Source organism: Telopea speciosissima, chromosome 4 (genome assembly GCF_018873765.1).
Source record: "Telopea speciosissima isolate NSW1024214 ecotype Mountain lineage chromosome 4, Tspe_v1, whole genome shotgun sequence".
Lineage (NCBI taxonomy): Eukaryota > Viridiplantae > Streptophyta > Magnoliopsida > Proteales > Proteaceae > Telopea > Telopea speciosissima.
Window position 1 is genome coordinate 20,833,408 of NC_057919.1, and position 27,266 is coordinate 20,860,673.

A 27,266-nucleotide genomic window follows, 5' to 3' on the forward strand; every position below is an offset into this window, starting at 1 on the left:
ATAACTGATAACTAACAACCAAGTATTATAGATTGGAAATGAAACCATTGCACCAAAGCCCGCCCTCTAGTTATGTACTAGTTGCGAATTGCTTATAATTTTTCTATAATGGGGTGAGGTTATGGTAATACTGTGTTATATGTTGGGGGGGGGGTGGGATATCCATTTTGTATCATGCATTATTTCATTTTGTTTGAACTTTTATATATTTATTCAAAAAATTGCTCTTGCTTCAGTTAGACGTGTGTCTTGGTTTGTGCTTTAGATGCTGGGAGGACTTGGTTCCTTGCATGTGCCTCTTGCTTTAGTTACTCTGATTTAGGGAGTGGTAGATGAATTTTGTTTTGCATGGTGGTATCAGGTTTATTGATGTCAAATTTACCTGCATTGTCTAAACAGCCTACCACCTGCTTTTACATTCTTGTTCGTTACAGCTTTCCTCCTGTATTACCCTGATTATCTTCTTCAACAAGATGACTTTCATTTCTTTTGATGACCTTCCATTGCTGCTTCTGCAACTTGGTTTAATTGAAGGGTTCATATTACTGAACAGATTGTCTCTATTTTAAATTCCTTTGTAGCTTGTCGTCAGTGACCATGGGATGACTGAAAATGGGAATCATGGAGGATCCTCCTATGAAGAAACTGACTCCTTGGCTCTTTTTATTGGTCTGAAATCAAAGATCTTAACTTATACATCAGCGACTCAAAATGCAGCTTCTCAGGTTATTGGACCATCAGATTGCATGCAGTATATTATGACAAATCTCTTACTTTCTTTTTATTTTTTGAACATGTTTTCTAACTTCTGCTTGTAGACAATGAAAATTCTGAACCGTCCATGCCATTTTCAGATATCCAAAGACAGAAAACCCACAATATATGTCAAATCCATAGTCGACAAATTCGGAAGGAAAATAATTTGGGTTTAATTCATTTTGCCAATTTGATATGGTAAAAAAAGAGGGCTATGGGAAAAGTTGGATTCAGATTAATGCAGGAATTAATTGTTTATGTTTGAAAATTTGGAATAAAAATCGGTATATTTTCTTAATTATTCTACTGAATTTTTAAAAATATTTCTTTGTTTTCATCCATTTTCTTAAATATTTTACTGAATTTTTGTAATAATTTTGAAATTTTCAAACCAAATAATTCTGTTCCCAAATTATTCTCAAGGATTGAATTTTGGGGATCCAAATTCTTTTGGCCAAATTATTTGTGAACTATTTGTGGACCCTCAAAACTTCGTAAAATTTCCAAACGAATTTGTATTTGGTCCGAATTTTTGCCGAACCAAATTGTGTCTAATCATCTGCAAATTTATGTTCTAACCCAATGATTTCAAAACCTGCAAAATTTCCTTCTTAGGAGTTGGCACTTAGCGGTGTTGCCTATAGGCCCTATAATGCTAGACATGCAGGGCAACAACCTAGTCCTGGTAAGCTTCTATTTATTTAAAAAAAAAAAATACTATTAACTTGAAAGAGTGGAGAGGGCATCACTTCAGAGCCAAGAAAAGAAAATGAGACCTTACTTTTGGGTGTTTGAAGATTTAGGAAACCCATTCCTTATTCATCTTGTCCTATATTTTAAATATGTTGCGACATCAAGTAATGTGGTTCTGATTTATAAGTAAAATCAGTACCGACACAGGGTCGTATACCGAGTGAAAATATCCAGTTACGAGAGAAAATGCATAAACCAAGATCAACAAATCAGATCAGCATATAAGTCTGGTCGAGGGCCTCTTTTGTTGGGTAGAAACAATTCTGAAAAACTCAGCTAGATCCAATGGTCAGATCTGCTGATATGGACAAGTCCTAGGGGAGCTAGGATCGGTCAAAATCAGTCAAACTACGAGTCGTATGACTGATCAGATTACAGATTTGATATGCCCAACAGAAACTTGATATACGCTATTGAATTCAGGCGTAACTGAACAATTAATATCAGTTATAGAATAGTCTTCAAAATAGCAAGAATTGATTCCCACTTGGAGCAGGATTGTATCATTCACGCAGCGGATTCAAAAACTGATAACAGAATAGTATTTAGATTTTAGAATATCAACCATAAAGATTTTTCTGAAATCAGAACACGAATCAGACTTTTAGAAGTCTAGATTCCAACAATCCTAGTATGAATAGGATAGCTTTTTCTTTTAAACAGAACTGAGAATCAATTGCAGAATTTGACAGAACAAAAATTTGATATCTTGAGAAGAAATCAAAAGAATAGAATAGCAGGGAATGTAAGAACAGATCAGTACCTTAGAGAAGACAAGAAAAGAGCAATACCACCTAGGCTTCCACCACAAGGCGTTGATTGGATTCACCACTATCACACATTGATTTACTCAAGGAAGAGCATTCTGAAACACCACAGAACCAAAGGTAAAAGCCAAAATTTATTCATCAATTTCCTGTACACTACTGGTCCTCCTTACAAACTTATGTAGAAGACTCAAAGACAGATTCAAACACTAAAAAGGAAAGACCTAACCCAATCCTTAACTAATAAGGTAACCTAAATTGACTAGGAAACTAAAATAATGAAGAAAACTGACTTAAAACAGGATCAGACTAATAGAATCCTAATCCTGCCTAACTGAAACATTTAATAACAATTAAAATAAAGAAATAAAGACCCTTACTTAACTAATCCCGTATGCCTATCCTCTACCCATATTATAGGCCCATTAAAATGGCCTATTACAATGAAAACACATTGGATTAAAAGCACAACCCAAGGCTTTTGTTTAGAATGGGAAAATGGCTTGTGACTCTACGATCACAGCCTCGCTTTATTTATAATAATATGAGGAACATTCTAGAATAGATACAAGGTCAGAAATACCACTATGACAAAAATACCCTTGAACCCATATTACAACTCCCCCTCAAGTTGGTGCATAAATGTCAAACATACCCAACTTGCTACCTATAGAACAAAATCTCTTGCTTCTAGTTCCCTTAGTGAGAATATCGGCTAATTGATCACTGGACTGAATGAAAGGGACACAAACAACTCCTTGCTCTTACTTTTCCTTGATGAAGTGGCGACCAAGGTTCGAAAACTTGGGTCTCGGTGCCAACTCGGACCCTTGAAAAACCGAGTCGAGTCGAGATCTCGCCGAGTTGGTGCACTTTTTTTTTTTTCTGGACTCGAAGCCTCATCTCGGTGGGTTTTATTCCTAGTTTGGGTCTGAAACTTGGTATTCAGCCTATTTTAGGCTATTTAAACACAATGGCACTATCAGATTTTACAAAAACAAAGTCCAAATAGGAGTTTCAGTTAGTGGGAAAGAAGGACAGACACAGGACAAACACACTTATTTGTATTTCATTTACTTAAGATATTATTCATAAATAAGCAAAATACCCCCCTATTTGAATCTAATAAAAATAGTTAAAAAATAAAATTCCAAAAGGAAAAAAAGTCAACCCCCCAGTTCAAGAACAAAAACTGGATTTTCGGCCGTAGGTGCAATTTTCAATGTTCTAATGCTGGGGTTTTTCTCAAATCAAAAAATTCCATAAATCTTAATATAGTAAAACATTGCTAAAATTCAAAAGTGCAATAAAATATTCATTTGTTTTGATGTCCAAAAATATTTTTTCATTCAGAGCGATTTTGACAGCATTCGCGCACACCGAATTAAGTTTGACCGGTACATAACTCCTTCAATATAAATCAGATTTAAGCAATCTTGATTTGTTGGAAAGCTTTCAAAAAAAAAAAAACTTATGTGGTTTCGACTCGATTTTTTGAAATACCGAGAAACTCGGCGAGATCTCGCGAGTTCTCGAACCATGAGAATCAATCATAGTTGCTGGTCGGTCAAGCAACAAATCATCAATACCCGTAAGGGATCCTGAAGTAAAGCGTCAACAAATCCAACGAAAAAGGGATTTAAACTATTGCAAGTATAAGGTCCCTTGGTGGGAGATAAGTCACTACCAAGGGTGAGACAGAAAAAAGGCGGAAGGGTGAGAAGGAGTCACGAGAGAGAGAGAGAGAGAGAGAGAGAGAGAGCCTCCGACAGGGTGTGGTTGTGGTGACGGTGCTTGGAGACACCAAAAGGGAGAGAGTGGGTGGCGGCGGTGCTTAGTGGGGGAATGCAGGCTCAGAAAACGAGAAAGAGAGAAAAGGAGAGAGTTATAGGGTTTCGGGATGGTTGGCATTAAGGTTAGGATCCCGATGTAGATCCTAGCTCTGATAACATGTTGAGAATCACTCCCATCTGCCCATTTGGGAGGGTTGAACTTTAATATAGTTGATTTTTGGAAGAGGGTAACCCGGACATGACATGGACCCCCCGCCTGTGTCCCTGTCGGCCCTCTTGGCTGGCCTGAAGGGCTCTGTCTCCGGCTGCTTCTCCTTCTAAGATGCTGCCCTCCCCTCGCAACTTTGCCCCTTCTCCCCCCCCCTCTCTAACCTCTCCTGGTCCTTCCTCCCCTGCCTCCCACCCACCTTTCTCCGGCTCCTTCTAATGCTCCTTGGACTTCTTTTTTCAAACCTGCTTCTGCTTCCTCTTCGGATGGCCTTCCTCTCCATTTTGTTTCTCCTACCTTGGTTGGCTCGAACAAGGTGGCCATTTGCCCTGATGCTGTCCTGGAATTTGAAGTTAAGCTTTGGGAAAACAGTTTGGTTGGTAATTTCCTTGGCTCTCGTCCACCTTTCCACATTGTCAAAGGCCCCTTTCCAAGCAGTGGAGGCCTCTTGGAGCCCTGGATGTTTCTCTGCTTGATAACGGCTTCTTCCTTTTCAAGTTCTTTGCTGCTGAAGACAAAATTCGAGCATTAGAAGGAGGCCCCTGGCTCATTGGCAAGAAGCCAATTTTTCTCCGGCGGTGGCATCCTCACCTGCAACTGAGGCATCTCGACCTTTCTTCAATCCCCCTTTGGATCACTTTGCCTGGGCTACCCCTCCACTACTGGTGCACAGATGGACTTAGCTCTCTGGGATCTGTCTTGGGCAAACCTCTTTTCTCCGATGTGAGAACTAGACGCAAGGACCGTCTGGCTTATGCTAGGCTTTGTGTGGAAGTGTCTGCGCATGACGAGCTTCCAACTTTCATCACTGTCACGGAAGGAGATGATTACTCCTTTAAACAAGAAATACACTATGATTGGAAGCCACCACACTGTTCTGTATGCAAAACTTTCGGTCACGACTCCAAGCTTTGATCCCCTCCTTTAGTAGAGCCCTCTGATGGTGTTGATGCTGTCGAAGCTCCGCCTGCTACTGCTCCTTCTTCGGCTGCTCGAGAGATGCATCCTCTGCAACAAAACTCTCTCCATCATCGGCGCAGGTCCAGGGGTAGAAGAAGACACAGGTCAAACCACCGGAACCCTCTGCAAGCTCCGGCATCGTAGACGACTGGCAGCGATGACTCTAACAGGATCCCTCTGCAGTCTGCTCTGTCCCAAAACAGATTCAGCCTTTTGGCTGATGGCGATGATACTGAGATCCTCGATTGTCCCGAAAAGCTCCCCTTTGACGTCTTGCCTCGCAGCAGATCAAGGATGTCGGAAGATCCAAGCTCTGAACTTCCCATTTCCAGCTCTCCTACTGTCCCTGCCACCGCTCTTGCAGCTCTGCCATCGCTGTGCCCCCTGAGAGGTCTCCCTTTGCACCCCACTGATTCAACGACTTTATCTCGAGCTTAGCCTCTGCTTGGCCTTTTAGAGATAAGCTCCACGTCAGGCTTCCTCCCTTTGTCATCCTTGGGGCTCACCAGTGATGACGTCATCGCCTTGAGGCTTTTGAACGAAGCCCCCTCTGCTTTGGCCCAGCCCAACTTAAACCCTTTGGCTACTGGGCCATCCAACCCCACAACCCATCACTTAACCCCTCAAGTTTTCAGGTCGGGTTTTCTCTCTAACCCATCCCTGCCCCAAAACCCTCTTCCTTCTTCTCCTTCACCCGAAACCCCTGCTGCTCAGCCTCATCGCAACTCCAGCAAAAATTCCTGCCACTGCTCATACAAGCGGAGGCACCGTAGCGCCACCAGATCTCGGTCTGTTATGTCTCGACTCTTGGAGTCCCCCCTGCCCCTCCTCCCTTTGTCTCAATGATCCAAAGCCTCATTTGGAATACCCGAGGCCTTAACTCTGCCTCGAAGCAAGCCTCTGTTCGCTCCAGAATTCGCTCTTCTCGCTCTGCTTTCTGTTGCCTCCTTGAAACTCATATCAAGGAAGAAAGCTCTGCAAAAATCCTTTTGTCTATTGCTCCAGGTTGGTCCGTTATTTCCAACTATTCCTCCCACCCGAATGGTCTTATCTGGGTTATTTGGGATCCTAAAAAAATTTCCATCTCCCTCCTTTCTTCTTCCTCCCAATTCATTCACCTTAGCTTCTCTGATCCCTTAAGCCATGCTTCGTTTCTCTTCACTGCTATCTATGCTCTCAACTACCCCATCCAAAGAACTCTTCTCTAGGATGACTTGCGTGCCACTGCCAGCAGTATTGGAGCTCTCCCTTGGGGTTTGGGGGGTGACTTCAATGTTATTCAGTTCAGCTATGAAAAGCAAGGAGGCAATCACCTTGATTTGGAGGCTATGGACAATTTCAATGCTTGCATTGATGACATTGGAGTCAATGATCTCAGGTGGACAGGTTTCCCTCACTTGGAGCAACAAAAGATCTGGTAGCCATCGTATCAGTTGCAAGCTGGACCGTGTTTTAGTCAATGAAGATTGGCTCACCTCCTTCCCCTCCTCCCAGGCTACCTTTGATAACCCAGACATCTCTGACCACTCCCCCATAGCCCTTGCCATCCAGCCTTACACCTCCTTTGGGCCCAAGCCTTTCAAGTATTTTGACATGTGGTCTTCCCACTCCTCTTTCTTACCCACGGTTATGAATGCTTGGTCTAAACCTGTGCATGCTTTCTCCACCCCCCTTATAGCCTTCTCCAGAAAGCTTCGCAATGTCAAGGAAGCTCTTAAGCTTTGGAATAGGAGTACATTTGGTGACATCTCTATTCAAGTTACTGATTGCAAAGAGAGGCTGGCCTCTGTTCAGTTTCAGCTGCAGGCTGATATGCATAATGTTACTCTTGCTGATGCCGAGAAGACCATTTCAGCTGAGCTCACTTCCTTGCTCTCCTGTGAAGAAAGCTTCCTCAAGCAGAAGTCTAGGATCAAATGGCTAGATTTGGGGGATTCAAATTCTGCTTTCTTCCATCGTTCAGTCAAGGCCAATGTCAATGCAAACTCCATCTCTCAACTCACTTCCTCTGATGGCTTTGTGGCTACAACTGTCAAGGACATAAAGGATTTGGCTGTTCAGCATTTTGAGGGCATCTTCAATACTCCTTTGTTGGGAGCTGCTCCTCTGCAAAGCCACTTGCTCAACAAGTTCCTTCCTACCAGCCACATAGATGTCTTGAGCGCTATCCCCAAAGAAGAGGAGATTTTGGAAGCTATTCATTCTCTTAAAGTGTTGGGGGCTCCAGGCCCTGATGGTTTCAGCATGGGGTTCTTTCTTGCTACCTAGGACATTATCAAAGTGGATCTCATTGCAGCCATTGAAAGCTTCTTCTTCAATCCCAGCCAGATCAAAGGAGTCAACCACACTTTTCTCTGCCTCATCCCCAAAAAGGATGGTGCTTCAGCTATAAAGGACTTCAGGCCCATAGCCTTATGCAATATCCTCCACAAATTTATTGCTAAGATCTTAGCCAGAAGACTCAAGTCTGTTGTGGATTTGTTGGTCAATGATAACCAATCTGCTTTCATTCCTGGAAGGAACATCTCTGACAATATTCTGCTCTGCAATGATATAGTTAGAGGCTTTGACAAGAAAAATCATGGCCCGGCCATCCTTCTGAAGATCGACATTCACAAGGCCTTTGATTCTTTATGGTGGGATTACATCTCTCAAGTCATGCTCAAGATGGGTTTCCCAATGCCTTTTGTTCACTGGATCAGCTGTTGTATCTCCTCCCCAAAGTTCTCGGTTTTTATCAATGGCAGTCTTGCGGGGTTCTTTGGTGCGTCTATGGGGATTAGGCAAGGCTGCCCTCTATCCCCTTGTTCACCTTGGCTTTGGAAGTTCTTTCTAGGCAAATTCAGACCTGTACTGACCAGCAACTCATTTCTCCTATGCCGAAGTGTAAAGCTTTAAAGCTTACCCACCTTGCTTTTGTTGATGACTTGATGATCTTCTCAAAGGCCTCCATTGCCTCCCTTGAGTGCATTATGCTTTGCCTGCAGCAATTTCATGAGCTTTCGGATCTTCGCATCAACCCCTCCAAGTCCCTTATCTTCTTTGCGGGTCTTTCGGAGCTTCACAAAGTGGATTTCCTTCTCAAATCAGGCTTCCAAGAGGGGCACCTCCCTGTCAAGTATCTTGGCCTTCCTTTAATCCTGGCTAGGCTCACTGCTCACCATTGTACTCCCATGTTGGACCTCATGAGGAAAAGATTGCAGTTGTGGAAAGGCAAGCTTCTATCCTATGCAGGTAGGCTGGTTCTTATCAGATCTGTCTTGGAGGCTTCTTATATCTACTGGTCTGGTATCTACGGGCTCCCGCAAGCTACCATCAAGTCCTTGGAATCTTTACGTGCTTCTTTTCTTTGGAAAGGAGCTGCAGCCACCAGATTCCTCCATCCCACTTCTTGGGCTTCCGTGTGCCTCCCAAAAAAGGAAGGAGGACTGGGCATTAGAAGAATCAAAGAAGTCAACAAGGCTGGTATTATCAAGTTGATCTGGAAGATAGCTTCAAAGCAGAAGAGCATTTGGGTTGACTGGATTTATTCGGGTCTTCTTCGGCAAGACTCCATCTGGACTGCTTCTGTCTCTTCTAATGCTTCCTGGGTTTGGCACAAGATCCTGGAGTACCGACAGTTAGTCCTTCCTTTCATCCAATCCCGTATTGGAGATGGCCTCTCCACCTTCCTTTGGTTGGACCACTGGCACCCTAGAGGGATTCTTTTGCATCTGGTCACGCCTAGGATGATTTATACTTCAGGTCTTCATAGGATGGCGCTTGTTGCGGACATTATTCATCACAATGACTGGACCCCTCCCACAACCTCTTCTCAGCCTCTCTCTCTTCTTTGGGATGATCTTCAGACCATCCAAAGAAGGCCCCCTTCCAGGGGTGACTGTGTCTCTTGGACAGCAGATGGATCTCTGAACTTCTCTTCCAAGGCTGCTTGGAACCTTATCCGCTTCAAAGGCTCGATGGCTGGTTGGAGGAAGCTCCTTTGGTTCAAGCATCACATTCCTCGCCACTGCTTCACTGCTTGGAGAGTCTTCAACAACTGTCTTCCTACTCAAGCTTTCCTTTGCAGGCGTCACATCCAAGTTCCAGCTGCTTGCTGCCTTTGCTGGAACAACTTTGAAGACTCAGATCACATGTTCTTTGAGTGCCCTACTTCCAAAGCCATCTGGAAAGGTATTCTGTCCAAGTGCTGGCCTGCTCAAAGAAGAATTCTTCCTTTCTCTGGAGAATGGATTTGGGTTGATATGACCTTCGGAGGGTCCACTATTTGCGACACTGTTGGGAAGATGGCTTTCTGTGCTGCTCTAAACCACATATGGATGGAGCGAAATATCAGGAAATGGACCTCCAATTCTCGTTCTTATCAATAGATTTGGGATTCCATTTCCTTTGAAATCTCCTCCAAATTATTGTCAGCACCCTATTCCTTTTGTAATGACTCCCCAAGGAATAGACTTATTGTTGTCTCCTGGGGTGTCCCTAATGTTTCTTTCTCTGCTGCAGCTGCCTCTAGCTGAAGTTTGGTTTAGCCATGGGCTTTTGTAACCCCCTTTGGGGGCCCTTGTTTTCTTTCTTTCCTTGGTATTGAATTCTTTATTCACCCAAAAAAAAAAAAAACATGTTGAGAATGGGAAAATAGCTTGTGACTCTACGATCACAGCCTCTATTTATTTATAATAATATGAGGAACATTCTAGAATAGGTACATGGTCAAAAATACCCTTTATCCCATATTACAATAGCTTTTTCCTACTAAAATAAGCCCACATCTGTGATTTATCTGCATCATCAAGTACTTTTCTATAGAAGGCCATTTGGAATCTTATTTTGATAGCTTTCCATTTGTGAATTCTTTCCTTCTGGGTCTTTGTATAGACATTGTATTCTGAGCATAGTAAATACCATAGTACTAAATCTCGCGAAATCTCGGTCGAGGTCTCGAATATTTGGAGTATCTCGACCTGACCGAAACGAAACACAAGTTCGAATAAACAAAATGCAAAAACTCGGTCGAAATTTTGACCATCTCGCGATATCTCGAGACAAAATCAAAATCTCGCGAGATATCGAGATTCTTTTTTCAAAAGTAGCTTTATAAATACCAAAACTCGTTAGTCTCGGTCGAAATTTCGACCGAGACTTGACAAGCTCTGGTTTTCTTGGGTTTTTTTCTCCTCGTTAGTCTTGGTCGTTTCTTCTCCCATACTATGATGTGGCATTCATTTGTCCTACAGTCAGAGAACAATGCACGTCGGCTCCATCGGACTATGAATGGGGTCGATCCTGGACGTCGGAGTAATTATTATTAGAATATTTGTAAACATTTGAGTCACTAGATGACTACTTGACTTGTATTGGAATATTGGGGATATTGTCATATTGATATCATCTTCTTAACTTGTTATTTACTTATTGTACTTAATATTATGACTTAAGTTATGACTTATGAGTCATTCACTTTATGTTTCCAACTTCCAAGTCAATTTACTTGTTTAAATTGCTTATTAATCATTATTTTATTATGTCCTCTAGTACTTAAAGTCTTAAACAATGTGTATGTGTAATTAACTAAGTTATACATTAAGATTAGACTGTACATTGCCAATCAATGGTGCAAATCCAAAACACCACTTTGGGTGACTATTTTTGTAATTCGAACATTTAAATGTGTTTATATAGCCTAAAATAGGGTTTCCATGAAGTTTCAGGCCTTAACTTGGTCTAAAACCCACCGAAATGACCTACCAAAACATAACAGAAAAATACAAAATTTCGGATATTTCAGTCAGCCCGAAACACCGAAACGAAACGAGTTTTCGAACTATGGTAAATACATGTTTTATATGCGTTCCATGCCATTTGATTCAATATTTTTTTCTTTCCGATTTTTGATATGGGAAAAATGTGTATTTTATACAAACCCTTATAAACACATATTATTCATGTAATAGATATTATTTAATTAAAAAAATGTTTATTTAATTAATGTAAAAAAAAAAAAAATGATTGGGAAGCTGCCTTCAGAGCGGTCGTCTCCCATATTTGGATGGAGCGCAATCTTAAGAGGACATCCAATTCAAGATCTTTTCATCAGATTTGGGATTCCATCTCCTTTTGATGTCAAAAGCAAAGTTTCAGGGGTCACCTCTAGTTGTGTTAGCACCCCAAGGAATAGGCATATTGTTGTCTCTTAGGGCCTCCCTCTTCCATGCTTCATCCCCCCATCCCCCCCTAGGGGTGTGGTTTGCCCTTTGTATTGTACCATTGTTTCTTTCTCCTTCACCCCCTTCTTTTGGGGTTTCCCTGTATTTTCCTTCCTTTGGTAATGAATATTTATTCATAAAAAAATGTATTATATATTTACAGAAAATAGAACCCTTTGTCGTTTAAGGCCAGTCGTATCTACTGCACTTTCGCTACACGTTGATTACTGTGACTGGGGGAGAAGATAACAGTGCATGGAAATGGTCGAAACCAACCGAAACCACTGAGATATCTCCTTACGAAACCGAGACGAAACTTAGTGGGAGTTTAAAAAGTTCTAGGTTTTGGTTGGTTCGACTCGTCAAAGGTTTTGACCAGTTGAACCAAACCAAACCAAAGTTTAAATATCACATGTTTTGATCTAAACTTGTGATATCTTGCAAGTTTCGATCGAGACAGTGCAGAAGTCGCAGGTTTTGACACAGGAGTGGGAGTTTGGCCTTCAAGTGTGGATTTCTTCGCATACTTCCTTCGTTTGGTGCATCTACAACCTATATTAACCGACTTCTACCAGTGTGTGAACCTCTCTTTTGAAAGGTAATAGGATTTTTGTTCCAAAAATCAAATTTTTGTACAACACTGTTGGATACATATGTGGTACATTCAGAGGAACGACTCCGAATATTCAGTGGTACGTTGCTTGTGGATTGCACTCACCAAGAAACTCCGCATGGAATTAAACAAGTGTTGACTGTTGAGCAACTTTGTTTTTATTTGGATGCCATGTTTTATTCAGTGTTCTTGTATTTTAACTGAACTAAGTATTTGTAATACCTGATTTAGTGTATCCTTCAGCGTACACTAGTAAACTTGGGTCAATAACCACAAGTACCATTTTGAATGTTTTTTTTTGTGTGAAAATAGTTCATGAATTGTGTTTGGAATGTCAAAAATAGGCTGTACACAAAAAAATCAGACCTAGAAAACCATTTCTGGGTCTCGAAACCAGTCTCGAGTTGGCTGGGAAAAAGTTTCAGGTTTCGACCATATCTCGGTTTCAGCCTGGTCGAAACCAGGACGAAACCCGAGATATAGAACCTTGTAACATCAAATGAATGAGCGAACCCTATCAGGCTATCACTATCCCTACCTTCACCCTTCCCTCTTCCAAGTTGGCAGCCCTGAATGCCTCCTTGGTGGAAAGTTCCCTTCTCCGTTGATCGTCGTCTCCTCCCACCAGCTGCCATCTTTGTGTCTTTCTTCCCTTTTCTTCTTCTTCCTCTTCTTCACCCACGACAAGCACAAATCAAAGCAGCACCTTCTCTCCTTCTCTTGGGGCAGAATAAAGGGCTACTCTTAGACTCAAATTTCAAATTGCTGATGACTCTGATTTCATTGCAACTTGTGAGGATGTGAAAGAGCATAAGCCCACTTATATATAGAGAGAGGTTTGGTGGAGGAAAGGTGACCCAATGGCCAATAACAAATAAAATCAAATTTAAAAATGACCCTTGCATTTTAGAATTTGGATTTCATGTGTAAAATCCGGAATATTCCTGGTTTTTGGAAGCTTTGGAACTTGAAGCATTAGTGACTCCAGTGCCTCCATGCTATGCCCACGGTCTGGGTTGTGCTGATGATATTGCCCTTCTCAATCAGATTCAACCATTGATTGACATTTGGGAGATGGTATCTTTGACCAAGGTTTAAAGTTAATATCGGTTATCATATAGGATGGCCCTGTACAGCATGGTGGACTTTTTTTTTCTTCTTCTTTTTGATAGACAAAGTAGATAAATTTATTAATAAAAAGTAAAGAGGAGATGACCGAGATGTACAATTGTATTTAGATGTCTTCAAAGATATTTACAGGAAAAGCAAAAAACAAAACTAAACACTAATGATGCGCAGGCATCATATCTCTCAGGTCTCAGCTTGCAGATCATGAATAAAACCCAACCAATAATCACCTCTAAGAAGGCCTTGAAAGCCTATTCCGCCCAAGCCCATTTCATAGGTAGACTCTTGGTTTTAGAATCTAAATAAGTGTAGTTCTTTCCTTCCTCAAACCCCAGAAAACACCATAGGGAATCAGCTTCCATCGGATCATTGCTCTTGGATTCATTTCTAAGTTGGGTAAATCAGTAAGATCATTTTCAACTGGGAAGGGGGAAGTGGGGAACACATACAAGATGCCCACAAGGTATCTACTGGGCATAAGGGCAAATTCGCAGCAGAAACATAAATGGTTAGTTGTTTCCATGTTGCAGCGGCGGATACAATAGTTACTAGCTAAACTGAAACCCCTAGTCTGCAAAACATAACTTATGCTTACTTTATTATGACTTATGAGAGGGGTTTCCTGTAGCTCTTGTTTGAGGTAATTGGAAAGAGTATAACTTCAAGTCTTGTATCATTTTATTCTAGTGATTTTACCGTCATCATTTTCATCATCGTCATCTCATTGTTGCTGTTGTTATCCTTACTTTCAAATTGAACTGAGTTGATGCTTGCTTCTCATTGCGGTCATCCAGGTTGATATGGCTTCAACATTAGCTCTTCTTTTTGGTGTTCCAATTCCAAAAAACAATGTTGGTGTCCTAATGCCTGAAGTTTTTGGTTCTTTGACAGGTATCTATTCTCCCTTTTTTCTTTCATTGATGGTAAAGAGAGAAATTTGATATACAGTGAGAGAAAGGTAAAATAACATGAATAAACTGTTCACTACTGTTTCACCTAAAAGCTCGAACTGTTAGGAAAGGCAACGTTAATGTATACATCGACACTCCCCATACAGGCCAAGATCCCATGGTCCTTGCATGTGGAGCTCACACAGCATTTCCTTCGTGCGGCACCGAGAAGAAGAGATGTTGGGAAAACTCTTCCGATGCACTTCCCAGGAGTCGGACACTTGACCTCCCTGATTTGATACCATGTTCTCTACCGTTTCACCTAAAAGCTTGAAAGTTAGGGAATGGCAATGTCAATGTATACATCAACATAAACTTTAAGAATTCAGTAGTTTAAACCTCATTCATTAATGATACAGTTGTAATTTTTAGCCTCCTTATGACTACCAATCATCTTTGATTTCCAAAGAGCTGCAAATAGTCCATTTCATCCTTGATGAAAAAAGATTATGCATTATGTTCCATATTCCATTTGATTAGAACTAAACCATATTTTAATGCCAGTCCTCTCTCCCCCCCCCCCCCTCCCCGCGATATGTTTATTCGTGATTCACATCTGCGATAATGCATGTGATCCTTCGTTTCTGTTCTGTATTTGCCACCTTGCTAAGTGATCTTCCTACCTTTATTTCCTGATGCTGTTAGCATGTGGCATAAGCTCTAAAGCTGTGTTTGGACAATCAGATTTTCCCTTTTGTGGTACATATATAGGTTACATCATGTGAGAATTAAGATGCTTCCCTTGCTTCTTTCACAATATATATATATGAGAGAGAGAGAGAGTAATAAGACCAACACTAACTACAGTGGTGGACTGCCTTGCTGCACGAGCTGTGGTTTGTCAAAACATTTTTTGATGTCTTGTGGACTCAAGGGACAGGATTCTGTTTCAGATTTATAATATTTGCTTGATGTTGTGTCTTACTTCAATTCTCTTTCTCTCTCTCTCTCTTTGGGTTTAGTCCTAGTTTCTTGGTTTTATTCCTACAATTCTTTCTTAAAAAGTTTAATTGGAATAAGGATTTTGTTCCTGCTTTTCTTTTTAGGTTTGGAATGTCATTAATTCCCTATTTCACTTGATTTTGTGTTACAGGGAAAGTTTTTCAGTTTACTTATCTAAAGAACCCAAGATCTCGTGTATTGTCTGATCTTGTAGTGTTGTGATTAGAATACTAATATAAATTCAGTTCTTTGATGGGATTATCTATTAGGGGTTTGAGTCAGATTATTGAATCTGGATCTGAAGTCTATAAAGTTATTAAACATTTCTTGCATTTGATTTTACACAATGAGTTAATGAAAAAAATTGCTCTTATCATAACTCAGCTTAAAATTTCTTAATCCCCATTAATACCCCCAATTGATGCCTTCACAGTTCACACCCCAGACAGTGGTCCAGCCTTTTAAATCTGTACCCTATTTCTTCAACTAAAAAGCCTAACTGTTCCATCAATTCTATGTACATAAACCTTTAACTCTTCCACAATGTTATATCATTTCGCTTGGTCATGAATCTTGGCCTCTCTGCATCACTCTAATATTGCTAGTTCTCCAGTTGTAATTTGTTTCTCACTTCCCAACCTTCTTCTACAAGGCTATCTTTCATCGACTATTTCTTTTTTTTCTTATCAGACACACACAAACACATGCACTTAAGGTGATCCAAAAGATAGGTCCTTAAAATAAGTTGAATTTACTTCCTTTTGGTTTGGTGAAACTTACATTTCTACATTTCTTACTGTGCTGTTTGAGGACCCCAGATGATCAATGGCTAAGAGCGTTGGAGTTGAATTCCTGGCAACTACTAAGATTACTACAGGCACAATTATCTGGTTTATCCCAACAAAGTTTTCCATGTAATGACTCCAGTTATGAGCAGTCATCTGAATTCACCAAGTGCGTTGGGCAAGTGGAGCAGAAGTTTTGCCATTTCTTTTCAAAAGCTACAGTTCTCCATAGTTCCTGGAAATCTAAGAAAGGCCAAACTATTAGGTAATGTATCTGGTGTCTGCATAATTCACCTTGGACTTTATAGAGGAGATTTATGTTTGACATATTATTGACACCATGTGTTGCTCTGTGTTGTATACCTATGCAGGTCAATTAATGGGGATGACTTCAGGAATGCTGTTAAAGCATATGATGAATTCTTAAGAATTGCAAGTGAGTGGTTATCGCGCAGAGCCACTGATGTAAATATCACGTCTTTTCTCAATTATCTAGTTTGATTTTAATAACTTACCATGAAGAGGTAGTTCCCACCCAGGAGCTACTTTGCAGTTCCAAATACAATGATTTTAATTAGTTATCCTGAAGACTTACCAGTCCAGAAGATTGGACTCTCAACCTGGCATGATTTCTTTTTGGACGAGGATGGGGGGTTGACTGTTTTGACCCGGACAGTTGAACTACTCAACCATTCAGGTTAACGTTGTAACCAACTTAGAACCTGGAACCAGTACCTGCAAATAGAAGAGAGAGAGAGAGGATGTGCTGATTGCTGAACATGATAGGATCAGTCTACCTATCGTGGACTGCCTATGATATATTTATATTAGCATATAAGGAGTAAACCTCGTACAAGACTAAGACCAAAAAGTAGACTTTCACAAGGAAACTAAGACTAACAATTAAACATAAGACCAAACTTTAACACTAACACACACCACGATAGGGACACCCCCCTTATCGTGGTTAATGACTATCCCTGCAGTTGTGGTTGTCAAGGCATCGCCTAGGGTCTAATGCTGTTAAAAATCAGTGTTATTATTTTCTTTAATTTTCTCATAAATTGCTGGTTTCTCAGGAGTATCAACTTTTAATTCTGAGGAGCATTCTTTTTGTTTTGGCTTTTGATTATTATTATTATTATTTTTGTAGATTGTGCACAATTCTTAAATCTTTTCTTTAATGATAAATTTCCCGCCGATATAAAAGATGGTGTATTATATTGTTTAATTTGTAGAAGAGATGGCCATTCAATAGGCTATTATTTTGTATAAACAGGTCACGGTCAAATACTTACAGTTTTATCCTTTTGCAGAAGCCTCTTAATTTACTTACATCTGGAGTTGCAGCAATGTTTGGATCATCTATGATAATGTTGAGGCTTCTATTCTTGTTGTGCAAACAGGTGTTCTTTGCAGAGAAGCAATATCTTCCTAATGTAAACAAATATACCTACAACTGGGATTTAGATGAACTTTTTGTTTTAGGTGCAATCTTGATCGTTGTTCTCGGTATGGGCTCAAGTTCTATGGTAGAAGAAGAGCAATATATATGGCATTTTATGACATCCACATTGTATTTGATATTTCTCCGTAGAACAATCCAATCTGTTCCGGCAGGACCAGCTCCATTTATACTTAATGTGTTCAATGGAAAAAACTGCAGCAACTATTCTCGGGCGTCATCTGTCATTTTGGTGCTCATTTGTGGAAGGATTTTGAGAGGCTGGCATCAAGGTGGCGTGAACTGGACTCATCTCCCTGACATTTCAAAATGGCTTGAGCAGGCTGGCTCTCACAGCATAAAATCCATCCAGATAGCGTCAATACTAGCTATTATCAGCTTGTGGTCATTTCTTCTATATTCATTAAGATCAAAGAGAGGTTTTATTCTTGTAGTCCAAGCCATGTTTCTTATATCTGGATTGTTGGTATTGTTGCACACCATGGAATATCAGGATCATATGTTTGCTGCATCTGGCTACAATAACACTTCAATAGCTCAGATAGTATATGCAAGCCTTGGTGTGACAGTGATAGTGACTGCTGTAGCCTCACCATGGGTTATGTATTACTCAATCTCTAAGACCCGATCAAATGGAAAACCTTGTCTGATGAATTACTTTTCCATTGCTAATGGAATCGGGTCTCCTTTGATCGAATTAATATATTCTTCATACTTGACTGGATTGGCATACACAGCATCTTGGTGCCTTCTGCAGCTGCTACTACAACAGCCAATAAATGCTTTGCCTATATTATTAATTTTCTTGCAAACCCTGTCCAGCTTGGTTTATTTTTCAACTGGTGGTATACAGCACAAGTTGTGGGTTGAGGTAAATATGAAATCCCTGTTTCTTCTTTTGCCTCTTAAATGCAGTAATTCTTGATGAGAGGCTCTTCTTTCTTTCTTTCCCTTTTCCCCTGCATCACTTGGTGCAAATGTGAAGCTCAAACCCTTTGGATAAAGTTTTGATGGTAATATATGACTGTATTACTACTATACATTGGTTGGCAAATAGGAAAAAACAAAATGTTGGACGAGGTAAGCTAATAATTTTAAGTACAGAAAACAATGCAGATTCATCACCGAAATAAGCTTGTTTTATTAGGAATAAGTCTAGGGTTGGTTATATACATGTTGGGCCTTTGATCCCATGGGTTTTCAATGTAATATGTCACTTTTATGGACCTAAAGTATGATTAATAGGGTTGCATACGGGATTAGCTGTTTTAGTTCTACCCAATCAATCACAAGTCATAAAACACCCAATATACCACATGAGGGGGGCACTTGTTACTCAAAATTTATAATTCAGCAGACTACCTGGCAACAACTTTCCAAATTTTGCTTATTTTTACGAAGGTAAAATTTAAGTAAAAAACCAAAAGGAAGTTTTGGAATTCCAAAACTTCAGAAAATCAACAAGGCACGTTATGCTGGTCCGGGGTAAGACTGCTAGAACCATAGGATAATGTAGCCCACCATTTGGGTGTCTACGAGAAGGAAATGAAGGAATACATTGACTGAAAACCGTCATGGGTGCTATATGAGGTCATATTAACATGTGACAGATGAAGGGTCCAACAAGGATGATTCTAGAATTACAGAAATGCCTTAAATAAAGAATGCAATATATATCTATCTGGTGAATGAAGTTGTACAAAGGTGGGGTGAACAAGGTCTTTCCTGATTGTGACTGATAGTGGTTGACATTTATGAAGGTTGGGAAGGATATGATGCAGTACAATCTGCATTAGACCCCAGCAACGAATAAATGCGATCTTTATGTGGTCCTAGTTAAATTCACTATATTGGTTGGACTTGGACCTGATGCTTTGGGAAATGGTGTACAGGTTGTTTCCATGTATGATTATGGAAATCATGCATATCTTTCCATGTATGATTAGAAAGCACACACATGTTCTGGGTCATTCTGTTGATTGAGATCATGGACTCAAGGTTTATGAGAGAAGGCATCAAGACATTAAAATTCTAAGGCCATTATTTTTAATCTGGCATTCTTAAGATGCTGTGGAGCCCCATATGGGGAACTGGGTAGCAGATGTGGGCCATACATGCACAAAGACAAGTCTTTTGGCTTTAGCTTTGGTGAGGTAGACTTACTGTAACCCTATTGTTTGATGGTTTATTAATGAGTCATGTCACAGCTATGTAATTATGTCTGTTCTGACCAGACATGGACCTGGTATGTTCTATGTATTTAATTTTAATTGGGTCATCTTTTGGTAGGTGTCTTGTCAGTAAATAGTTTAAAATTCAACATCTTGTTGTAGTTGTGTTATTTAAGTTGGGGAGAAGTAGACAGCTGGACATCCAGGCAGAAGGCTAGATATATGTAAGCTTTATTTACAAGTGGAACTTGCTGAATTATAGATCTTCCAGCAGGTTATTGTCTATAGCGTACTGCCTCCATATTGGTGTGGTTGCCTGGGTTTTGCCTTAAATATATTTATGTTGATGCAGTTGCAGTATTTCAGGTACTGACACTCGGACTTTATTTGGTACTCTATAGGTTGCTGCATTATACTTTTTGGGTATGGCAGGCCATTTTGGTCTTGGAAACAGCAATACTCTAGCTACTATTGATGTTGCTGGAGCTTTCATTGTAATTCATCTTTCCACTCAACTTAATTTTTTTCTTTTTCTTTTTCTTTTTTCTACTGTGTAGTACTGTGGTCATAGTTTCAGCAATTCTGTTTTTAGTTCCAGAAACAATAGCATTGCTAGTGACTGACAATTCTTTAAATGGTAACCAGGGCCTTTCCAGTCATTCTACTTTATTTGCTGGCATCTTAATGTTCATGATTACTTTTGCATCTCCACTGTTACTTCTCCTAAGCATGGTGATGCATACCTCCATGAAGGACATGAGGAATCTATCAGTCTCACAGGATGCAGATATGGGACATTTGCTCCTTAGTACCATTGCGTTCCCTTCGCTTGTTCCCCTGAGTTTGAATTCAATTCTGTTAACCACGTTCACTGTCGTTTTGCTGCTGATGAGGAATCACTTATTTGTTTGGAGCGTATTTTCACCCAAGTAAGTCTTATAAAATACAATGGACCCAATTTCCCTTCACCCACGATGAAGGAGAATCCCACGACTGATAGGCATCATTATGAGGGGAGGGGTAGTTTCGACTGTTAATCTAGTAGGGGGCAGAGAAATAATGACCCTAGATGGGTGTACTTTTTCCTTCACCCATGGTGGAGGAAAATTTTCCCCAAACACAGTAGTGCATATATATTTTACTGGATAGCTGTCTGTGACTGCATGATAGATGTCCAAATGACTGGTTTTCTCCACCCCTTTTCTACTTCCCGATTGGATGTCCAACACCCACAAGTCTAAATCAGGCTAAATAGTTACCCCAAAAAAAAGGTGTACCAAGTGCACGAGGATCCTGCCACTGTGGGGTCTGGGAAGGGTAAATAATGTGAATGGTCGCAATGGAGCAACCTTACCGCTGCGCCGAGGTCCGCCCTCTAAATAGTTACCATATATCAGAAATATGGCATTCCTTACAGACAGAAACTGTGGAGAGCTATTTAACTGCATAGTTTGCCAATCAGATCATAACAATCAGTCCTGATAGTTTGATATTGTCCTAAGAGAGCAACAATTTCATGACTGGCATTACTGGATATCTATCTGGATTCTGGCACTTTTCTTTACTAAGAATTCTGCCATTCTTCCTCTTACAGGTACTTGTATGTTTGTGCTACCACTGCAAGTGTCTATGCTGGGGTGACAGCAGTAGCTGCAACTGGGATTTATAAATGTCTGGTGTTTGCGTTATTGATGAGAAATAGCAATGGCAGCATTAGGAACCCAAGGTGACAAGAAACTGAGCATCCATTGTTGCATTGGTGTACAAGTTACTAGTATTCTGTTTTACACAAATTTTGAAAGCTTAAAGTCATCTTTTGATAATTATCTTAAATTTTAGGCTATTCTTCATTCTTTATGACCATGTATTTTGTCTGCTATGATGCCAAGCAACTGTAATCGCATTGAAGAGTGTAACAGAGTATAGATGAAGAAAACCAAAACCGAGAATGGAGGAAGAAGATGAGGAAGAGGAGAGAACTGTTCAATGGATCAGTCTCCCTCATAATGCTTGTATTTATAATCTCAAATTACAATAGAAAGGGGAACTCCTAATCATGATAGGATTCCAAGTTACAATAGAAAAAGAACCATGAAATAAAACTAGAACTAGAACTAACAACTCAAACTGAAACTAAGACTAACAACTCACAGTAGAATTAGGACTTGACATAATTAAAATCTAGGACTCCAACTAGGACTAGGAAAATAGAAGATACACATATCAACCAAATCACTGTTCATGTGAACAGTACTTCAACACTCCCCCTCAAGCTGGAGCGTACAAATCACCTAGACTCAGCTTGGTACAACTTCGACGAAAACAGGTCCAAATAGAGCCTTTGTAAACATGTCACCAAGTTGATTGGTAGTAGAGACAAACGGAGTAGCAATTAACTTCTTCATAACAGCATCCCGAACAAAGTGACAATCAACCTCAATGTGCTTGGTCCTTTCATGAAATACAGGATTATTTGCAATATAGATGGCAGCTTGCTTTTCACAAAACATTTGCTTAGGCTGAGTGATGGGAAATCCCAATTCTTAGAGCAAGGATTTTACCCACATCAATTCAGCTGTAGTATGTGCCATTGCTCGATATTTAGCTTCAGCACTTGATCGAGCAACAGTTGTTTGTTTCTTGCTTTTCCATGTGACCAAATTACCACCCACGAAGGTAGAAAAGCCAGTAGTAGAACTCCTATCACCATCAGCACCTACCCAATCAGCATCAGAAAACCCAACAAGATTAGCATTCTGATTAGGTCGATAAATTAGACCTTTACTAGTAGCACTCTTCAGATAGCGCAATATATGGCAAGCAACATCCCAATGAATTTTCTTTGGACACTGCATAAATTGACTAATAACCCCTACAACAAAGGATATATCCGGACGAGTGACTGTAAGGTAAATGAGTTTGCCAACTAATCTTCTATATCGATGAACATCTGAAAAATCCTTACCCTCAATGGACCCAAGTTTCTGATGGGGATCCATGGGAGTATCTGCTGGTTTGGAAGCAAGCAGTCCAATGTCAGTCAGAAGGTCAAGAACATATTTCCTTTGAGATAGGCTAATACCTTTCTTGCTTCGCAAAACCTCAATACTAAGAAAATACTTGAGAACTCCCAAGTCCTTCATCTGAAAGTGTTGATGAAGATATGCTTTAACTTGGGCAACACCAGAAGCATCATTACCAGATATAATAATGTCATCCACATAAACTATCATCACCACCACTTTCGAATTCTGACGGCGAACAAAAACAGAGTGGTCAGAATAACACTGTGAGAATCCTACCTGAGTAACAATGGAGCTGAACTTATCAAACCATGCTGTTGGAGATTGTTTCAACCCATAAATTGCCTTACGAAGCTTGCAGACTTTGGTAGACTCCCCCTGAGTAACATACCCGGGAGGTTGCTCCATATAAACCTCCTCTTGAAGATCACCATAGAGAAAAGCATTTTTGATATCCATTTGATATAAGGGCCAATCAAAATTAACAGCCAAAGAAATAAGGATCCGAACGGAGTTCAAACGAGCAACAGGAGAAAAATTCTCAAAGTAATCCACACCATATGTTTGAGTATAGCCTTTAGCAACTAAGCGGGCCTTCGGCCGCTCAACAGAACCATCTGGGTTGTATTTGATAGTATACACCCACCGATCCTTAACAAGATCCTTCTCAGCAGGTAATGAAACCAAAGTCTAGGTATTGCGAGATAACAATGCATCCATCTCTGTGTCCATGGCAGCTTTCCAACCAGGGTGAGAGAATGCCTCATGGTGGGTGTGAGGGATAAAGTTAGTAGACAATGCAGAAGCAAATGGGTAATAATGGGAAGGAAGATGAGAAATAGAAACATAGTGCTCAATAGGATAAACAGTTAAGGATTTTTGGGTACAAGAGCGAGTACCTTTACGAACAACAATAGGTAAGTCGATGGAGCCTTCAGCATCAGAATCAGATTGAATGTCGGGCTGATCGGTGTCCATTGTATCACTTGGTAAGACCGGAATAGTAAGTGTTGTGGGTAATGGAGCAGGAGCCGGTACAGGTGGCGGAATAGTGGTGGCTGGTATAGGTGTAGTGGTGGAAGGTAAGGGCGGTGGTCGACGTCGACGATGGTGATAGACCTAAATTGGTGAATGAATAGGAATAGTGACAGGTATGGGTGGACCTAGAGGATCTTTATTGTTCATAGTAGATGGTACAGTAGAAGAAAAATAGGGAGTATTTTCAAAACATGTGACATCTGCACTAATAAACTGTTTGTTGGAAATGGGATCAAAACATTTATACCCTTTTTGGGTACGAGAATAACCAAGAAAAAGACATTTAATAGAACGAGGAGATAGTTTATTAATGGCAGGATGAAGAATGTGAACAAAATACACAACCAAAAACACGTGGTGGAGAAGAAAACAAAGGACTATCAGGATGAAGAATAGAAAACGGAATTTTATTTTGTAAAACAGAGGATGACATATGATTAATAGGATAACAGGCAGTAAGACGGCATCAGACCAAAAACGATGGTGACATTCATGTGAATCATAATAGATCGGGAAACTTTGAGTAAGTGCCGATTTTTACGTTCGGCCACCCCATTTTGTTGTGGAATGTTCGAGCAACTAGTTTGGTGCATAATACCATGGGTGGCACAAAAATCAGAAATCTCAGTTTGAGTGTACTCCAAAGCATTATCTGAACAAAAAACTCGAATGGATGTAGCAAATTGAGTCTTTATTTCGTGATAAATATTTTTAAATACAGTAAGAAATTGAGTCCGGTCTTTTAACAAATAAACCTAAGTGGAGCGAGAATAATCGTCCACGAAACTAACAAAAGAAGAAAACCCTAACCTATTACGAACTCTAAATGGACCCCAAATGTCAGAATGAACTAAAGAAAACAATGAACAACTTCTAGGTAAAGTGCGGGCAGGAAAAGAGGCACGATGATGTTTGTCTAGTTCACAAGCCTCACATTCAAGGTGAGATGTCAACTTGCAACTAGGGACCATTAATTGGAGTTTAGGTAAGGATGGATGACCAAGCCAGAGATGCCATTACATGGGGGATGGTATGGTAGTAGATGTCTCAGCAATGGAAGGTCCGGTGCCATCCAAGTAATACAGTCCATCACGCTCAAGCCCTCCATCAATCTTCTTCCTTGTCTGAAGGTCCTGAAAAACACAATAAGAAGGATAGAAAATTACAGAACAGTTAAGGGACTTAGTAAGTTGACAAACAGATACAAGGTTTAAAGGTAATTTAGGAACATGAAGAACAGGAGAGAAGGTCATGGAAGATGTTGGAGCAACAGTTCCATGGCCAGTTATCTTAGTAGAGGATCCATCAGCAAGGATAACATTGGAAGGGGTTTGAACGGAATTTATGGAAGAAAATAAACTTGATTTACCAGTCATATGACATGAAGCACCTGAATCGATAAGCCATGAAGTAGAAGAAGGGAAAAATGCAACATTACCTTTATAAGCTAGAGTGGTGGTAGAGGTGGAGGCAGATGCAGCTTCAAGGTGTTGGAGGCGTTTGACTAGCTGGTTGTAATCATCATAAGACACAGATGAAGTAGTTGGACTCTGGTTCATGTCACTGGTGGTTTTCTCCTTAGCAGTGTCAATGGTGGCAGCATTGGCTAGTTCATTCGCCCACTCAGGTTTTCCATGCTTGGCCCAACAAGTATCCACAGTATGATTTGGTTAGCTACAATGAGTGCACTGGCGGGCAGATTTGTCAATATATTGAGGTCCTGTACCTCGTCCACCAGAGCCAAAGCCACTGCCACAACTTCTAAATTGGCCGCGACCACATCCCCGTTCACGATTAGCAACAAATGCTAAGTTGTCTTTGGGAATATTGTCAGGCTTGGAGGAATTAGCCAGACGGTTGAGACAAGAAAAACTTCATTGAGAGAAGGAACCTTCTCTCCTGTAAGTAACTGATCTTCACAGACTGGTAGTCAGGATGTAGCCCAGCAAGAAATTTTGCAACATGGAACTCAGCTCTTTGTTGCTTTAACTGATCCAAATTGGTAGTCAAGGGTTGGTGTATCTGTAGTTCTTCAACCATGCCCTTAACTGGCAAAATACATATTCAAGGTTTTATCTCCTTGTTGGAAGGTAAAAAGTTTCTCATATAGATCATACATACGGGAGATATTCCTTTCTTGAGAGAAGCTTTCATGCAAGTCATTCTAGACATCCTTAGTAAGAGTGTGAAACATTACATTGGAAGCAATAGCAGGTTCAACACTGTTCCAAAGCCATATCTTTATAATAGAATTTTCACGCATCCACTCCTCATGAGCTGTAAATGTGATAAGATCCTTAGGATCACGATTAGGAGGATCATTTGTAGTATATTTCAGTTTGCCCGTGGCATGTATGTAAGCTTGTACTACCTGGGCCCATAATAAATAATTTGAAACTCCAGATAGTTTAATGGTGGTAATCTGTACTTGGACATTATCCGATGGTGGTTTAGGATCAGCCATCAAGTCCAATAAGTAATAGCAGCAGCAAAGTAATCGGCTCTTGAACAGAACCTGGTTAGGTTTAACAGAGTAACCAAAAAAAACAGCAGTAATTTTCCAACCAGCAGTAGCAGTAGCAGTATTCACAAACAGCTCTTACTCAGGTTCTGATTAGGGTTTGAAAATCTGAGAAGAGTAGCAGGAACCAATCGGCTGCAGTAGGGTTTGTAAACCCAGAAGTAGCAGCAGTAAATAGGGGTTTGAAAACCCAAAAGTAGCAGCAGTAAATAGGGTTTGAAAACCCAAAAGGAAACAATTGAGAAGATGAACTGCAGGGTGAATCTGTAATAGAAATCAGATTTCCCAGATTAATGGATCAATTGGAGATAAAATAGCAGTTGATATGGAAACCCTCAATGGGTTACTGCAGGAAGTAGTAGAGAGGAAAAATTAAGTTGAATCTGCGGTCTTCAATAGTAGAGAGGATCCATAGATTTGGACCTATTTATCAGTATTATATGTAGAAGAAGACTTCAACAAAGGCAGCTTCAACTTAAGGATCTCCAATCGATCTAAGAACTCAGGTAGATAGTATTAGTAGAAACCCTCGTTTTCACTTGAAAACTCCATCTAGGGTTTAATCCATAGCAATATGCAGCAGTGGGTGCTGCGCCTCTTGAAGAGAAAAGGCTTTAGAAGACCCTCAAACCAGAATCGCAGATCACTTCTAGTCTGAAGGTGATGCTCTGATACCATGTAACAGAGTATAGATGAAGAAAACCAGAACCGAGAATGGAGGAAGAAGAGAGAAAGAGAAGAAGAGGAGGAAGAGGAGAGAACTGTTCAATTGATCAGTCTCCCTCATAATGCTTGTATTTATAATCTCAAATTACAATAGAAGGGGAACTCCTAATCAGATTAGGAATTCCTAATCATGATAGGATTCCAAGTTACAATAGGAAAAAAACCATGAAATAAAACTAGAACTAGAACTAACAACTCAAACTGAAACTAAGACTAACAACTCACAGTAGAATTAGGACTTGACATAATTAGAAACTAGGACTCCAACTAGGACTAGGAAAATAGAAGATACACATATCAATCAAATCAATGTTCACATGAACAGTGTAACATGAACCGTACTTCAACAAAGAGAAAACAACACCAGGAAGAGGAACTGACTTAATGATAGATTTCAATAAGCCTAAGGGATTAGGTTCAGAAACTCAGTTGAAAACTAGAATCTCATTGAAGAGAAAAAGACC

At 40.2% G+C, this 27,266-nt stretch overlaps 2 protein-coding genes across 3 annotated transcripts; one reads left to right on the plus strand and one right to left on the minus strand.

Moving 5' to 3' along the window:
• Positions 1 to 547: 547 nt before the first annotated feature.
• Positions 548 to 21,405, plus strand: LOC122660303 (GPI ethanolamine phosphate transferase 2). Of its 2 annotated transcripts, XR_006332664.1 has the most exons (9): positions 548 to 725; positions 13,976 to 14,072; positions 15,892 to 16,123; positions 16,230 to 16,323; positions 17,175 to 18,194; positions 19,896 to 19,988; positions 20,140 to 20,423; positions 21,089 to 21,288; positions 21,335 to 21,405. XR_006332664.1 is itself a non-coding variant. In XM_043855547.1 (8 exons), exons 1-8 carry the CDS (start codon positions 603 to 605, stop codon positions 21,222 to 21,224), a joined length of 2,079 nt encoding a protein of 692 aa, XP_043711482.1. In that variant the 5' UTR covers positions 548 to 602; the 3' UTR covers positions 21,225 to 21,351. The 2 variants fall into 2 exon arrangements, 1 of the variants encoding a protein (XP_043711482.1); XM_043855547.1 differs by having other exon boundaries at positions 21,089 to 21,351.
• A 386-nt stretch (positions 21,406 to 21,791) lies between these two features.
• Positions 21,792 to 22,493, minus strand: LOC122659064 (secreted RxLR effector protein 161-like). Its single transcript, XM_043854219.1, has 2 exons — positions 22,056 to 22,493; positions 21,792 to 22,013 (listed from the first exon to the last, which is right to left on the minus strand). The coding sequence occupies exons 1-2, from the start codon at positions 22,491 to 22,493 to the stop codon at positions 21,792 to 21,794; spliced, it is 660 nt and encodes a 219-aa protein (XP_043710154.1).
• Between the last annotated feature and the right edge of the window lie 4,773 nt (positions 22,494 to 27,266).

What these genes read in the sequence shown, in the direction of transcription:
- LOC122660303 (XM_043855547.1), top strand. Translation starts at nt 603, where the DNA reads ATGACTGAAAATGGGAATCATGGAGGATCCTCCTATGAAGAAACTGAC. An exon ending in AGTTTTTGGTTCTTTGACAG is followed by an intron (nt 14,073 to 15,891) that starts GTATCTATTCTC and finishes TGAGGACCCCAG; the next exon opens with ATGATCAATGGCTAAGAGCG. An exon ending in TGGAGCGTATTTTCACCCAA is followed by an intron (nt 20,424 to 21,088) that starts GTAAGTCTTATA and finishes TTCCTCTTACAG; the next exon opens with GTACTTGTATGTTTGTGCTA.
- LOC122659064 (XM_043854219.1), bottom strand. Translation starts at nt 22,493, where the DNA reads ATGGATCCCCATCAGAAACTTGGGTCCATTGAGGGTAAGGATTTTTCA. An exon ending in CTACAGCTGAATTGATGTGG is followed by an intron (nt 22,014 to 22,055) that starts GTAAAATCCTTG and finishes CCCATCACTCAG; the next exon opens with CCTAAGCAAATGTTTTGTGA.